The sequence below is a fragment of the Sturnira hondurensis genome, unplaced genomic scaffold, assembly GCF_014824575.4.
Source record: "Sturnira hondurensis isolate 20B ecotype Veracruz unplaced genomic scaffold, ASM1482457v3 Scaffold0008782, whole genome shotgun sequence".
Lineage (NCBI taxonomy): Eukaryota > Metazoa > Chordata > Mammalia > Chiroptera > Phyllostomidae > Sturnira > Sturnira hondurensis.
Genome location: NW_028081413.1, coordinates 1 through 16,045, shown reverse-complemented (window position 1 = coordinate 16,045; position 16,045 = coordinate 1). Strand labels below are relative to the sequence as shown.

The 16,045-nt window shown below is 36.3% G+C and overlaps 1 protein-coding gene across 17 annotated transcripts in view; it reads left to right on the top strand.

Annotated features, from left to right (window-relative positions):
* MGA (MAX dimerization protein MGA) overlaps positions 1 to 13,656 on the top strand; it is a 136,844-nt gene extending 123,188 nt beyond the window's left edge. For 6 of the 17 annotated variants that reach the window (XM_037056008.1, XM_037056009.1, XM_037056011.1 and 3 more), the window contains exons 10-15: positions 559 to 785; positions 2,663 to 2,833; positions 3,429 to 3,501; positions 7,431 to 7,948; positions 10,180 to 10,477; positions 11,759 to 13,653. In XM_037056008.1, coding sequence (XP_036911903.1) covers positions 559 to 785; positions 2,663 to 2,833; positions 3,429 to 3,501; positions 7,431 to 7,948; positions 10,180 to 10,477; positions 11,759 to 12,396 — 1,925 coding nt within the window. In that variant the 3' untranslated portion in view covers positions 12,397 to 13,653. Of the gene's footprint in view, positions 1 to 558; positions 786 to 2,662; positions 2,834 to 3,428; positions 3,502 to 7,430; positions 7,949 to 10,179; positions 10,478 to 11,758 lie in introns of all 17 variants that reach the window. The other 11 variants (XM_037056021.1, XM_037056013.1, XM_037056012.1 and 8 more) reach the window with 11 other exon arrangements.
* The last annotated feature ends 2,389 nt before the right edge of the window (positions 13,657 to 16,045 follow it).

Genomic DNA, 16,045 nt, shown 5'->3' with positions numbered 1-16,045 from the left:
GGGGGTAATACTACCTCAAGGAGTGCTATGACAGTCAAATGAATGAAAACATACTAAGTGCTTAGTGTAGGTATACAGTAGGATTCAATAAATATTTGTTGTTGTTACTTGTAACATTGAAAATTATAGTGTAGAATGGTTGTCTTTCTAGGATTATAGAGAAGGCCTTTACTGACAGTGCTAAATATAGTAGAATTTCCTGTTAATTCCTCATTCCTTATCCTGTTTCATTTTTGTACATGGCATTTATAATTTGATGTTTTATGTTTTTTAATTTATTTTCTCCTATTATAAATGCGAGGGCAAGACCTTTGCTTTGTTCATAGCTGTGTTCACTCTGTTGCTTAAAATGGTGTTCGATTTATAATATTCAACAAATACTTAGTTAATAAATTAGTAAATTAAGGTATATGAGGCCAACTAAAGGTTTTTTAGGGGGTATATATTTGGTTGTTAATGAGTTGACTGTTTTGTATGAGGTAGCGTATTTTATATTGGCAAGGCCTCAGTGAACTTATTGCCAAAGGTATCTAAAATCTTATGCTTCTTCTTGTTAAGCTATATGTGAAACAGAACCTGAACAGCCTGTTCGACATTATCCACTGTGGGTGAAAGTAGAGGGTGAAGTAGATCCAGAGCCAGTTTATATTCCAACGCCTTCTGTCATCGAGCCCACGAAACCATTATTGTTGCCACAGCCGGAAGTTTCATCTACTACTGTGAAGGGCAAACTGCTCACTGGAATTAAACCTGCACGGTCATATACTCCCAAACCCAATCCTGTGGTAAGCCTAGAGTTTCATGGTTTTTTTTCTAAAGATTTCATTTATTTAGTTTTAGGGAGAGGAGAAGGGAGGGAGAAAGGGAGCAAAACAACAGTGTGTGAGAGCAACATCAATTCTTTGCCTCTTGTACGTTTCCTGATCAGGGACCAAACTTGCAACCCGGGCATATGCCATGACTGGGAATTGAACCTGGTGACTTTTCACTTTGTGGGACAGTGCCTAACCAACTGAGCCACACTGGTCAGGGCTGGAGTTTGATCTTGTTGCAGATTGCAAAAATCATTTGAAATGATGATGGGTTTCAACCAAATCTTTGGTTTATATTTTGTGAATCCTTTTGCTTTCAGGTAATGTGCCTGTTTAAGTCATCTTCTTTCTGATTTAACTGGTTTAGATGCTGGCACTTAAAAAATGTCATAAAAGTAGAGGTTAGTAGTAGTAATTCTTACATATAGCCAAATCTGTCTTCAGGAAGGATCATACAAAGATGGGCTTTTAAAAAAAACCTGACTTGCAAAAAAAGTCTGTTAAAAATACTGTTATTCCACACTGGTTGGTGTGTCTCGATTGGGTGTTGGCCTGCAAACTAAAAGGTTGCCAGTTCGATTCTCATTTGGGGCACATGTCTAGGATACTGGTATGGTCCCCAGTAAGGGCATATGCAGAAGGCAACCAGTTGATGCTTCTCTCTCAATTGATGTTTCCTTCTCTCCCTCTTACTCTAAAAGCAATGGTGGGGGTGGGAAATGTCCTCAGTTGAGGATTAAAAAAACAAACTGTATTCCTGTAGTGTAGTATATTGGGTAATTGAGATGTAGTACATGTTATTAGTAGAAAATCATTAAGAAAAAGCTTTATGGGGCGGGGGGCAGGCAGGGTTGGGAATATAAGACAGAAAGCTGTACTTGAACAAGAATTAAATAAAAAAATTATTAAAAACAAAACAAAAAAACAAAAAAAAAGAAAAGAATAAGCTTTAAAAACTAACTCATTTTTTAAAGCAAAAACCAAAGTTTTTAAGATAATTGTTAGTAGATTATGTCTGTGTGAAGACTGATAGGTAGGAGAGCTGATAAGGATTTCTGATTATTAAATCCATTACAGTCTTCCCAGTTGATGAAATTGAACAAAGATCTTTTAGTTTAGTGGGTGTCTGTACCAGTGCTGATATAAACTATTACTAGTGTGTGATAAAATAAGTACTTATGGAAAAGAGGAATAAATATTTAGAAACATAGCAAGTTGATAGTCATTTTACATCTATTAAATTTACTAATACTAAAAACTTGGGCTTGTATTTTACATCTTGTTTTTCTAGTGATCTATTTTATATTCTACTAATTTTGTATTTTACAAACATTAGTGTATATTAGACTAGTGTTAAGAAATGTATTCTTCACTGCAGATCATTTGAGAAACACTTCTCTGGTGTGATCTGAAATTCTTTTTTAAAAAATTTATTTATTTATTTTTAGAGAGAGGAGAAGGGAGGGAGGAAAAGAGGGAGAGAAACATCAATGTGTGGTTGCCTCTTGCACGCCCCCTACTGAGTTCCTGGCCTGAAACCCAGGCATGTGCTCTGATTTGCCCTCACTGGGAATTGAACTGATGACCCTTAGTTTCGCAGGCTGGCACTCAATCCACTGAGCCACACCAGCCAGGCTGTGATCTGAAATTTCTAGGTAGAGAATCCTATTCTTTCTGATTGCTCCAAGATTCAAAACATATAAACTATATTTGTAATATTTAACCTTAAAGCTTGCATTTTAAATTTCAAGTGTTGTAATAGAAAGGAAAGTTAAACAACCTTTGTCTTTTAGAGTGTAGCGGACTTCTCCCTCCAACATTTGTAATGTTTTGTTGTATGAAACTTACAGATTCGGGAAGAGGACAAGGATCCTGTCTACTTGTACTTTGAAAGTATGATGACTTGTGCCCGAGTTCGAGTATACGAACGAAAAAAGGAGGAACAGAGACAGCTGTCACCAGCCCCATCGTTTCAGCAGCCCAGTTCATGTCACTCTAGTCCCAAGAACTGTAATGCAAAGGTGAATTACTTACTGCATAATTTCTCTTTTTAATGTCCGTTTTTCTGTTTTGGCATTAGATTTTCCACTGCTATCAGAATAATTTGGAGTAATTCTTGTGGGGCAGAGGCAGCTTACTTGATGTATATATCAATTTACTTGTTTTTCTGCATACTTACTGTAGGAAATAGGGTTATTGGGGTTTTTTAAAGTATTTTTTTAATGCTGGAACAATTTTTTTAACATTTTTAGTTTTAATTAAATTATCTGTAATTATTAGGATTTGTATCTTTCAACATTGGTGACATTTCTAAATAGTTGCAGCATGGCCTATTAAACAGCAAACATTTTTCCTTCTTTACTAGAGTACACTATAAAATACAATGTAAATTCTCTTCTTGGTGACTCAGTCACTATCAAGAATATTACTCCTGAGCAAGTCTGGTTTTTGCCAAGAGCTATGTAATATAGTAATGCATGTATGATAGAAATTTCTGAAGCTGTTGCCATTTTTTTCATTGTTTCAGGTTTCTTTGAGAGAGTTAATACTTGTGTCTTAGTCTATTGATATTAAATGTGTCAAATCGAAGTATTTCTGTGTTATTCCGTTCTTCAGGAGCTTGATGCTGAACAGCAGCCCTTGAAACCAATTACCAGTGACTTGGAGGATGATTCTGATAAATCACAAGGTCAGCATGAAAGCAAGATCTTATCATTTGATAGTAATTATGTAGGTGTGGAGTATAATAAAAAAATGTTCAATTACAGTTTACCCTGAATATTATTTTGTATGTTTTACGTGTATAGCACAGTGGTTAGACAATCATAAACTTCAGGTATTTCCCCTGATATTTCCAGTGCCCACCTGGCTCCGTACATAATTATTACAATACTATTGACTTTATTTCCTGTGCTGTACTTTATATCCTGTGACTGTTTTGTTTGTTTTTTAATCCCTTCACCTTTCTTTCTTAATCCCTCAAGCCCTTTCCCCTCTGCCATGAGTCTGTTCTTTTGTATCTGAGTCCATTTCAATTTTTTCTTTGTTTCCTTCTTTTTAGAGTCCACATATAAGTGAAATCATATGGTATTTGTCCCTTTCTCTTACTTATTTCACTTTAGCTTAATAACTTCTAGGTCCATCCAGGCTGTTGCAAATGGTAAGATTTCATTCTTTTTTAAAGCTGAGTAATATTCTACTGTAGATACATATGTACCACAACATTTTTATCCACTTGTCTGTGAATGGGTGCTTGGGATATTTCCACATCTTGGCTGAAGTAAATAATGCTGTAGCAAACATGTGGATGGACATATTCTTTAGAATTAGTGTTTTGGGTTTTTCAGATACAGACTCAGAGTGGAATTGCTGGGTCATAAGGCACTTCCATTTTTAATTTTTTGAGGAACCTCCATACTGTTTTCCACAGTGGCTGCATCAGTCTGTATTGCCACCAACACATCCTTGCTAACACTTGTTGTTTGTTGATTTACTGATAAATAACCATTTTGCCAGGTGTGAGATGAAATCTCATTGTGGTTTTACTTTGCATTTCTATGACAATCAGTAATGTTGAACACTTTTTCATATGTCTATTGGCCATCTGTATATTCTCTTTGGAGAAGTGTGTGTTTAGGTCCTCTGCTCATATTTTATTTATTTTATTATTATTTTTGGTGTTGAGTTGTTTGAGTTCCTTATATATGGGGTGAGGGAAAAGTAGGTTTATAGTTGTACATGAAACAATTTATTATTTTTTTTTGTTTAAAGATTTTATTTTCAGAAAGAGGGGAAGGGAGGGAGAGAAATGTTAATGTGTGGTTGCCTCTCATGCGCCCCCAGCTGGGGACCTGGCCCATAACCCAGGCATGTGCCCTGATGGGAATCAAACTGGTGACTTTTTAGTTCACAAGCCAGCACTCAGTCCACTGAGCCTCACCCACCAGGTCTTATTCTTGAATTATTTATTATTGTATTATTTTCCATACCAACAGCTGTAAACCTACTTTTGCCTTACCCTGTATTTTGAATATTAACCGTTTATTGGATGTACCATTGGTGAATACTTGATTCACATGTTGTCTTTTTTATTTTGTTGATAGTTTACTTTGCTGTTCAAAAGGTTTTTTTAGTTTGATGTAGTCTTATTTGATTATTTTTTCTTTTGCTTCCCTTGTCTAAGATATGTCAGGAAAAAATATTGATAATGGAAATATCAGAGATTTTACTGCATATATTGTCTAGGAATTTTATGGTTTAGAGTTTTATGTTTAAGTCTTCATTTTGAAATCTTTTTTGCATATGGTTTAAGAAGGTCGTCTGGTTTCTTTTTTTCACTATATGTGTTCAGATTTCCCCAAACCGTTCCTTGAGTAGACTCTCTTTACCTCATTGTATATTCTTGCCTCCTTTGTCTAATATTACTTGCTTGTATAGGCATGGTTTTATTTCTGGGCTTTCTGTTCTGTTCCATTGATTTGTTTGTTTAATGCCAGTACCATACTATTTTGATTTCTGTAGCCTCGTGGTATAGTTTGATATCAGGTAGTGTGATACTTTCAATTTTGTTCTACTTCAAGATTGCTGTGACTATTTGTGTTCTTTTGTGGTTCTGTATAAATTTTTGGATAATTTGCTAAAGTTCTGTGAGAAATGCCATTGGTATTTTGATAGGAATTGTGTTGATTCTGTAGATTGCTTTGGGTAATATGGACATTTTAATGGTCGTTTTTTTATATCCATGAACATACCACATGCTTCTATTTATTAGCATCTTCAGTTTTTTCCTTCAATATCTTACTATTGTCTGAGTTAGGAGTCTTTTTACCTCTTTGGTTAATTTATTTTTAGGTATTTTATTCCTCATTCCTTCATTCCTTCATTCATTCATTTAATTTTAGAGGGTGGGAGAAAGAGGAGAGAAACATCACTGTGTGTTTGTCTCTTGCACACCCCAACCTGGGACCCAGCGTTCAACCCAAGCATGTGCCCTGACTGGGAATTGAACTGGTGATTCTTTGGTTCGCAGGCTGGCACTCAATCCAGGCACTCAATCCACTGAGCCACACCAGCCAGGGCTATTTATTTATTTATTTTTGAAGGAATTTTAAATGGGATGGTTTTCTTAGTTTCCCTTTCTGATAGTTCATTATTCATGTATAAAAATGCAGCTGATTTCTTCATTTAGTTTAGTATCCTGCTACTTTACTCAATTTATCAGTTCTGGTAGTTTTTTGGTGTAATCTTCGTGGTTCCTTTTATACAGGGTCATTGGCAAATAATGACAGTTGTACTTCTTTTCCAATTTGGATGCCTTTTATTTCTTCTTGTGTGATTGCTGTGGCTAGGAATTCAGTACTATATTGAATAAGAGTGGTGAAAATAGACATCCCTGTCTTGTAAGTGATTTTCATTTTTGAACTTCTTTTCAAACCTCAGTCATATTGGCATCATTAGCTATTGAAACTTTCCCTCAGGTTCTCAATAGCTGTTGTTGGAGAAATGTAGAGGGAGAAAGGAAGGCATATCACTGATTTATCTACCAGAGGCTACTGCCAAATTTGATGGGAGGTAATGTCTAGGGAGTTAACTGTTTGCTTTTGGTTTTGTTTCCTATCACTTTAGACACTTAAGCAGCAGTGGTTTCCAACTTTTTGTTTTAAATCTCATTATGCTCACAAAAAGTGGAAATGTTTTTATAGCACACTGAGGTAAGTTGAGGAACCTGCTAGGTGAGATCTATCCTGACATACCTGTAACTGTAGAACTTTATTTGGGAGGCTGTGCTGTAGAAATCTAGGTTATAATGAAGTAGACATCTAGTTAACATGTTGCTATGAATATGAAACATGGTGAGTTGAGTAATGTGGAAGTGGAGCAATCATATCTAGATATACAAAAGTAATTCAGAAGTATTTGTAGTAGAAATTAGATGCCCAGGCTAGTGTGATTTCATGGGTTGAGTGCTAGCCTGTGAACCAAATGGTCGCAGGTTCAATTCCCAGTCAGGGTACGTGCCTGGGTTGTGGTGCGGGGTGTGCAAGAGGCAACCAAACATTGATGTTTCTCTCCCTCCCTCTTCTCTGTATATAAATAAATAAATAAAATATTAGAAAAAAAGAAATTAGAGGTAGAGTACACTTTTTAAAAAGCCAAAACACTATCTGTTGCTATTTTTTAGGATCGACTCCGCCTATCACATGTTACAGAGCACCTTGCGAATGAGTATCTTTGCTTTGCCTATATGGATAGCAGAACACTATACAAGCTTTAACCTTGCTTGTATTGGTTATGCTTTGTTTGCAGGATTACACTTTATCATGTGATATTTATGAATTTTTAGAGCCATCCTAAGTGGGACTCTCTTTTTATTAGAGGGCCTAGATTTCAGGCAGTGATAACCATTATAGCATGATTCTCTGGAATCTTTCTTTTTCCTGGAAAACTCTAAAATTATGAGTGTTAAATTATCATTGAAAATACATGGAAATGGGACACTGGGCAGCTGTTGAATTTCTGTATGCCTGGCATTTTTCTGAGCTCTTAGGGAAAATATAAATCTTTCAAAGTTGAGTATAAAATGCTGTGATACAGAAATATCTTTCAATTCTTTATCAGAAAAGAGCTGGAAGTCTTCCTGTAACGAAGGGGAATCCTCTTCTACCTCCTATGTGCATCAGAGGTCACCTGGTGGTCCCACCAAACTGATAGAAATCATCTCAGACTGCAACTGGGAGGAGGATAGGAACAAGATCTTGAGCATCTTATCCCAGCACATCAATAGCAACATGCCACAGTCACTTAAGGTGGGCAGCTTCATCATTGAGTTGGCTTCTCAGCGAAAGAGCCGGGGTGAGAAGAACCCCCCTGTTTATTCTTCTCGTGTGAAAATCTCTATGCCATCATGTCAAGACCAAGATGATATGGCTGAGAAATCTGGATCAGAGACTCCTGATGGTCCATTATCCCCTGGGAAAATGGATGATATCTCTCCTGTGCAGACAGATGCCCTGGATTCAGTGAGGGAGAGATTACATGGAGGCAAAGGTCTGCCCTTTTATGCAGGGCTTTCTCCTGCAGGGAAGCTTGTGGCCTATAAACGTAAACCCAGTTCAAGCACATCTGGGCTTATCCAGGTGAGAATTATCTTTAATCTGGGTGCAGTAACTTTTTGTATTTAGGTAACATCTTTATTTTTCAGAGCCCTTTGTGGGCCTTACATCATTTATCTTCACATTTCCTGGGAACTGGGTACTAAAATCATTATCTCTTTTTGTAATAGGCCTAGGTTAGATGCATACCTAGAGTGAATTTTTGGCACATTTATAAACAAATGTGGAGCCCAGTCTTCTCAGAAAGTTGTTCTTCTGGGCTCTTGATTGTCTGGGCTCTAGTGATACTTTGGCAATCAAGCAAGGATAGTAAGGGATTCAAGTTAGTTCTTGAAATTATTATTAGCAGAAAGCTTTCAACATAAAACAAGGTAAAATTGATTTTAAAATGTACAGTATATGTTCGGAAAATTGGAGAAAATTTTAATTTAGTAAGGCGTTATTCAAATACATAAAATTTTAAAAAATGAGCCACAATTTGCTTAAGATTTTTTTCTTTATATGATTCATAGGGTTTTTACCAGTGTAACAATTGTAGGACAAATATCTCTATCCTTTCTGTTCAGTAATTCAGGCAGGTTATATTAGGAAAACTACCCTGGTATATAGAAAATCCTTTAGAAAGAGAAATTCTGGATTAAAATGTAATCAGAGTCAGAAAGGTTTTCTCTGCTTGCTCAGAGGCATTAAATGCACTTTTATATCCACATAGCAAATGTGTGGATATGTCTGACATTGCTAAGGTTACTTGACTTTATTAATTAGTTTGACCACTGCTCCGGGCTAAGGACTGTTCCGATGATGATATGGATGATATGGATGACTTAGTTAAAAACTTGCTATTGTAGTTGATTCTTGGTGGTTTTATATAACTGCTTCTGGTGATATTTCTTAAACTCTTTTATGATAAAGAGAACAATGTTTTGTCTTTATTTCATTTATTAACTGATGCTCTGATAGCAGAGACTTAATCTGAGATAATTGCTAGAGAGACTAAATTCCTTAAAATATAGGCATAGAAATTATGTTTTCTTCTCCTGTCTGGGACTGAGAGAGCCACCATAAAATGCAAATTCGCATAAGCAGTCAGGCTAATGTGGACTTTTGGGGAAGCTGCTGAGTGGTATTCAGAGCAAGTCCCAAAGAAGCAGATTAGGGATATCTGGTCTGGACACCACAGAGCTTGGTAAACTGTAAAGTTAAGTTCACTTCAGGATGTAATGATCACATTCTTTATACCAAACAAAGGCAAAGACATTGATGATGATCTCTCTGGGAATAATCACAATTTTACTTCAGTAGCAAAGAGTAATTACGTTGTGTGTCTTTGAAGAGAGAGTAGTTTGTGGTAGTGATTTTCCTCACTAGTTCCTTATTAATTTGGAAAATCTGAGCTTCACCTCACTCTATGCCTTCTTCTTAAGTGATGTAAAAGAGAGACAAAAAAAAGAATGTCTTCTTTATAGTCATCCAGCATTATGACTTAGAGAACCTGGGCAAGAAACTTGGGAAGTTTTTTCTTTCTTTTTTAAAAAAACAACATCAATTCTGCTTCCCAAAATAGACAGTCTGTCAACTCAGCCAGTAGAGAAAAGTCGTTACTTCATTCATTGATTTTCTTTCTTTTGAGAAACTAGTGACTATTTCAAAAATTGCAATGAGTTTCTACTAGCATGTTTCTTGAGCCCGAGTTTTATCTAAGAGATGAAGAAAATACCTGCAAAGTTGAGTTTTTAGAAAACTGAAAATGGAGGTGACTTTGTGACTTGTTATTTTAGACTTACCATATATTTCCCAAATGTGAAGGACAGTTTGAAAGAACTCTTGTGAGAGGGCTTCATTGTGTCTCTCTGATCTTGTCAGAGATTCTGGAGAACACTGTTAGTAATTTTTTTTGCTGATGTTTGTTAATAACTTAATCACAAATGCTTATTGACAGGTAAAACAATTGGATGATTCCTTAGATTTGACTGTATCTTTTACATTTCTAGGATGTAGATATGATGAGTTTGTAAGATTCGCTGTTTCCAAATTACCAAAATGAAGTATTAGTACAGGATATCAGATGATGGCATTTCTTTTCGCCTCCTAATTTAATTACTCAGATTATGCCAAATGGGGAAAGTTTATTTTTTTCCCCTTTAAATCTGCAAAATAGACTTTTAAAACCTTGTAAAAATGAAACCCCTGTCAAGGGAGATGAGTTAGCAAGAGAATTTTATCTTTACAGAATTTCTCTTTGCCACTTGTTTCAGGTTAATGGTAAGAGTTACCCGCAGGCTAAGTTGCTATTGGGACAGATGGGGGCATTGCATCCAGCCAATAGGCTAGCTGCTTATATCACAGGCAGGTTGCGACCCTCAGTCCTGGACCTCTCAACCCTCAGTACTGTCATCTCCAAGGTAGCATCCAATGCCAAGGTGGCTGCATCCAGGAAACCACGTACCCTGTTGCCTTCAACATCCAATTCCAAAACGGCATCCTCTTCCGGCACTACAACAAATCGCCCTGGGAAGAATCCGAAGGCATTTGTCCCTGCAAAAAGACCAATTGGTAAGTTGGGATATACATATATGTTTTGGAAAGGCATGTAAGTTGGTGCTGGGCCAGTGGATACAGTATGGAGGTTGTAAAAAGAGAAATAAAGAATTTGGCATTACTCTTAATTCTCATTGTCTATCTTGCTCAGTTTTTGTTTTTTGTTTTTTTTAACTTTTTGGGAACTCTTCTGATAACCTATAAAACTGAATGAACTGAACTCTAGAATTGAGTGTTATTTCACAGACTTTTAGACACTAATGCAGAAAAGACTTAGGTTTTAAATTTTGTTATTTTAATTTTAAAAACAGAAGACATTCTTACATACTTTTCCTAATATTTCTCCTATGAGGACTGGTACCAATCACATACATGTTATGTTTCTTGAACTTATGAAACCATAGAGCTAGCAAAATCAAAGTGGGTTGAAGTAGTATAGGCTTAAAGTGTAGAAGGCTCTTGTAAAGCATAATTTTGGAAACATTGCTTTATTCTGTTCATCCCTGTTCTGTGAATGGAGAACCTGTTTTGCTTAACATTTTAGTGCTAGAGTCTGTAATGGATTACTTTCTTGAAAGCATTTGTGTTTTAGCATTGAGAGTATATACATTTGGTTTATTGAACTTTTCTTTTTGTTTCAAATCATTTTTTTTTTAAGGAATGTTAAGTTAAATTGTCAATTACTGTATTTTTTCCTCCAATAGAAAATTGAAGTCTCTGGCTGACTGCTGGAGTTGTGTGAAGATGGAGCAATAGGCATTGTGTGCCTTATAAAGAACCCATTTTACCTCTTTTTAAAATGTAGTGGTGATTTTAAAAATAAACAGTCCTGTTCTGCCCTCTCTCAAAAATGTCTTCATACAGTTTAGAAATACATGAAACTTAAGTGTCTCATAAGAGGACTGCAATAAAAGGTAGATGTGCTAGGCAGGAGGAAGTAGTAGAAAGAAGTTTTAACATTAGAGTTGTGGGGGAGGTCTCCTTTTACTTTATCTATTGGAAGTTGTGTGCCGCTGTATTGTCTTTTTAGTGTCCTGGCAATTTGGCTATATTGTATAGATAATGCATTTTAGTAGGAATACTAAATTTTAATCCCTTGTTAGAGTATAAAGGTTTGGTATGGGTTGAGGGAAGTGTTTGGTTTCTGTTTATGGAAGTTGCCACGTATAATGCAGGTAGGTAGTACCTGTAAGAAATTGATCCAGTGGTGCACAAAATAAATGTTGATAAACACAATCACTAAGAGGATAAGATATGAGAACTGAAGGTTTTTGACCTGCAAATTTTTATTTGCAGCGGCTCGACCCTCTCCTGGTGGTGTGTTCACACAGTTTGTGATGAGTAAAGTTGGAGCCCTGCAGCAGAAGATACCTGGAGTTAGCACACCCCAAACCCTAACAGGGCCACAGAAGTTCAGTATCAGACCTTCTCCAGTAATGGTCGTCACACCTGTGGTTTCTTCTGAGGCAGTTCAGGTGTGCAGCCCTGTGACTGCTGCTGTCACTACCACCACCCCTCAAGTATTTTTAGAGAATGTTACTGCTGTGACACCTATGACTGCTATTTCTGACATGGGAACTAAAGAACCTACTTGTCCTTCTCGTGCCACCACTGCAGGGGTTGTTGAGGTCTCTGAAACTAATACCAGCACCCCTGTAACATCTCCCCAGTCTACATCCACTGTGAACCTTGTCAAAACAACTGGGATAACTACCCCTGTGGCTTCAGTTGCTTTTCCTAAGTCTTTGGTAACATCTCCTCCAACCATAACTCTTCCTGTTGCTTCCACTGCCTCCACCTCCATAGTTGTGGTGACCACAGCTGCATCTTCCTCCATGGTGACCACAACAACTTCATCTCTTGGCTCTGTTCCCATTATACTCTCAGGAATTGATGGGAGTCCACCAGTGAGCCAGAGACCAGGTAAGGCCTAGATGTTACTAGCTGGTTTACTATGTAGCTGTTCATATAACTTCATGGTTGTAATAGGAGTACAGGTATATCAGGGTAACAGTGTAGGTATAGGTGTAGGTGTTTGTGCTATAACATGATACATGTATTTCTGAAAATCTTGGCATTCTGCAAAACTGAACACTAAAAATAATAGAGCTCATGGTTAACACAGGGTTAGGACAAATCACTGAAAAATGTATACAACTTTGTTACTAGAGCACTACTAAAAACCATAAATGGTACATTGGAGATAAATTGAACAGCTTTGACAGGTGGTTTAGTGGGCCTGGAGACTTCCTCAAGATATTGAAAATACTCAAAAATATAAGAATGGAAACGGTGGCTGAAGGGTACTGAAATAATTGATATGAGAGTGGAGCTGTGAGCCAGGAGAGCAGCTATTAAGGTAGGCACAGGAGAAAGTGCAATCTGTTGTATACTTAGAGCTAGGGATGCATATCTCTAAGGAGAGCGCACAAATGTAAGGGCTCCATTTTGTGGGGACTGGGATGGGGTAGTGCATATTTTTCTTTATAAAAAAGGTAAGATTGCAGGCTTCTGCTTATGCTGCAGTCAAGCGGAGGGCTTTTTTTGGGGGTTGTCTTTGCTAATGGTTAAAATTGTTGGTCCCCTTGCCTAGAAAAAAAATCATTTGTGAATCAGCCCAACTCCCATATACTACTGACATGGTTCTCCTACTTAATTACTATACATGAACTAGTTGAAATAGAAATAGAGACAGTTTCTTTGCTTAGGACTCTGATATTTTATGTGTTTATCAACTTTTTAGTTAAATTTTTTTTCTCTTGGCTTAAGTGAATTTGAAATGGGAATATTTTAGACTGATAATTTTTCTACTTTAACCAACTAAAATAAGTAGTTTTCTTAGTGTACTTATAAATTACTGTGGAAGAGTGAGAGACTTAACAGGCTTTAAGAGAAAATAAATAGCCAACAGCAGTTCTTTCTTAGTTATTGATATTTTTACTACTAAATACTTTTGCTTTTGGTGACATGGTCCAAATCCCTGTTGATGTCTTAGGAAAGAAGTGTCTTGGGAGTTAGTTTATAAGTTGAAGTTCTGTTGAAAGGACAAGTGAATCAATATTAAATGTGTTGTCTTCTGCTTCTCCCCCTAATAAGCACATAAAAATGGTTGGTTTAATTTATCACTTTGGAAAAGAGATCATTGTTGATGAAACTGCTTTGATTTCCCATTGAATCTCAAAGTTTACTGTATTTTGCTGTGTATAATGCACTCCTGTGCATAATGTGTGCTCACGCTTTGTGCACATTATACACAGGACTGTTAAACCCATGGTATGTAATCATTATACCCATGTATAATACGCACCCTTATTTTCCCCTCAAGAATTTGGGCAAAAAGCACACATTATAAATGGCAAAATACAGGTGTATGTTTTCTAAACCATAGTGATTCCAACCTTTATATTTTTAATTCTGTCATGAAATTATAAAGTCATTGAGCTTTTCATAATTCATTGTTTCTCCAATTTTAGTCACTCATTGTACATTCATGTATTTTGCTCTCATTCCTGTTTGCACTGTACTGACTTTTTATTTAAATAAACTCGTTTGTTTACTTACTTGGGTTAATTAATTAATTGTTTATTTTCCCCCATCCGATACTTAAGTTTATTTTTAAAAGGAGCAATCTGCTTGTAATTGGAAACCAACATTCCTTGCTAAAATAGAGGTTAACCCCATAAATAAATGAACTGGAAACAATAATAAAAGGGATAAGTTCTAGCTAGCTACTCTAGTATGTTCTAAGCATGTGGCCTGCTCTTTCAATGTAGAAAGCTAGAAAATGGTGGCATAATATTAAAGACAGACATCAAAGACTGGTACTTTCGTATCAAATCAAAAAATTAAAATTGAAAAGTGAATTACTTTCTGAAAATGTGATATGGGGTTATTTTATATTCATAAACCACCTAAAACCTATCATCTCTAATACCACTTGAAGAAATATTAATGTTAACAGATTTTCTAATCTGCTTATTTACAAATGGAGCTAACTCAGATAACTGCTACATCTGAGGATGTTGTAATTTTTGATTAGGTTCAGAGAGGGTCCCAACTCAGGCACTTAAATATGTGTGCTTTTTCATTTGACTTCCCTTTTTTTTCTCTTGCCCCTCTCATATTTCAGTAAACAATGGCATTGTTAGAATGAAATGTAGTGTATGTGTATTAAAGGTTGCTTTCATTCTTAGAACTGGAGTACTTTAATTTCGAATCACTTTCTAAAATTTAAATGGAAATGTTCAGGAAATGCTTTGTCATGGTTCTTAATTAACATGTAATAGATGAATGTTTTTTGTTTAAATTGCGCACTATTTTTTCACAGACAGTTTGGTCTTTGTGCTTTATTTTATTTTCAAGAGAAGTCATGGATCTTCTATGTATAATTTGTCATGTTAGGAACATGACTTTCTTTTAGAAATTTGGTATGTTTCATGGGCAGAGTGCCTGTCTGATATGATACATATGTTAAACTAAGCATTTGTGTTGTCTGGTTTGTTGATTTTTCTATCTAGTGACAAAGTAATAAAAAGTTATTAATTTAAATAATTTCACTATTTGAATGGGAATGTTAGGCCAATTTCATTTATGCTTATTATCATTATTCCTGCCTCTTTATGCCCATGGCCAGAAATCTGTCTGTAGATTACCTTCTTTAAAAAATAATGGAGGGGGGGCAGGCCTGGGAATATAAGACAGGAAACTGTACTTGAACAAGAATTACAAAATACATATATTTTATTGATTATGCTATTGCAGTTGTCCCATTTTCCCCCTTTATTCCCCTGTACAACCCCTCCCAGCCACATCCCCCCCCCCCCCCATTAGTTTGTGTCCATGGGTCATACATATAAGTTCTTTGCCTTCTACATTTCCTATACTATTTTTAATCTCCCCCTGTCTATTTTCTATCTACCATTTATGCCACTTATTCTCTGTACCATTTGCCCCTCTTTCCCCCTCCCACTCCCCTGTTGATAACCCTTTGTGATCTCCATTTCTGTGGTTCTGTTGCTGTTCTAGTTGTTTGTTTTTGTTTTAGGTGTGGTTGTTAATAACTGAGTTTGCTGTCATTTTACTGTTCATATTTTTTATCTTCTTTTTCTTAGATAAGTCCCTTTAACATTTCATATAATAAGGGCTTGGTGATGGTGAACTCCTTTAACTTGACCTTATTTGAGAAGCACTTTATCTGCCCTTCCATTCTAAATCATAGCTTTGCTGGCTAGAATGATCTTGCATGTAGGTCCTTGCCTTTCATGATTTGGAATACTTCTTTCCAGCCCCATCTTGCCTGCAAGGTTTGTTTTGAGAAAACTAGCTGACAGTCTAATGGAAACTCACTCCTTTGTAGGTGACCGTCCCCTTATCTCTTGCTGCTTCTAGAATTCTCTCCATTTTAATCTTGGCTAATGTAATTATGATGTGCCTTGGTGTGTTCCTCCTTGGGCCCAACTTTTAAAAAAATTTTTTTAAATTTATTTATCTTTAGAAGGGAAGGGAAGGAGAGAAATACCAATGTATGGTTGCATTTGGTGCATCCCTTGCTGGGAACTGGCCCTTGCTGGGAACTGGCCCCTG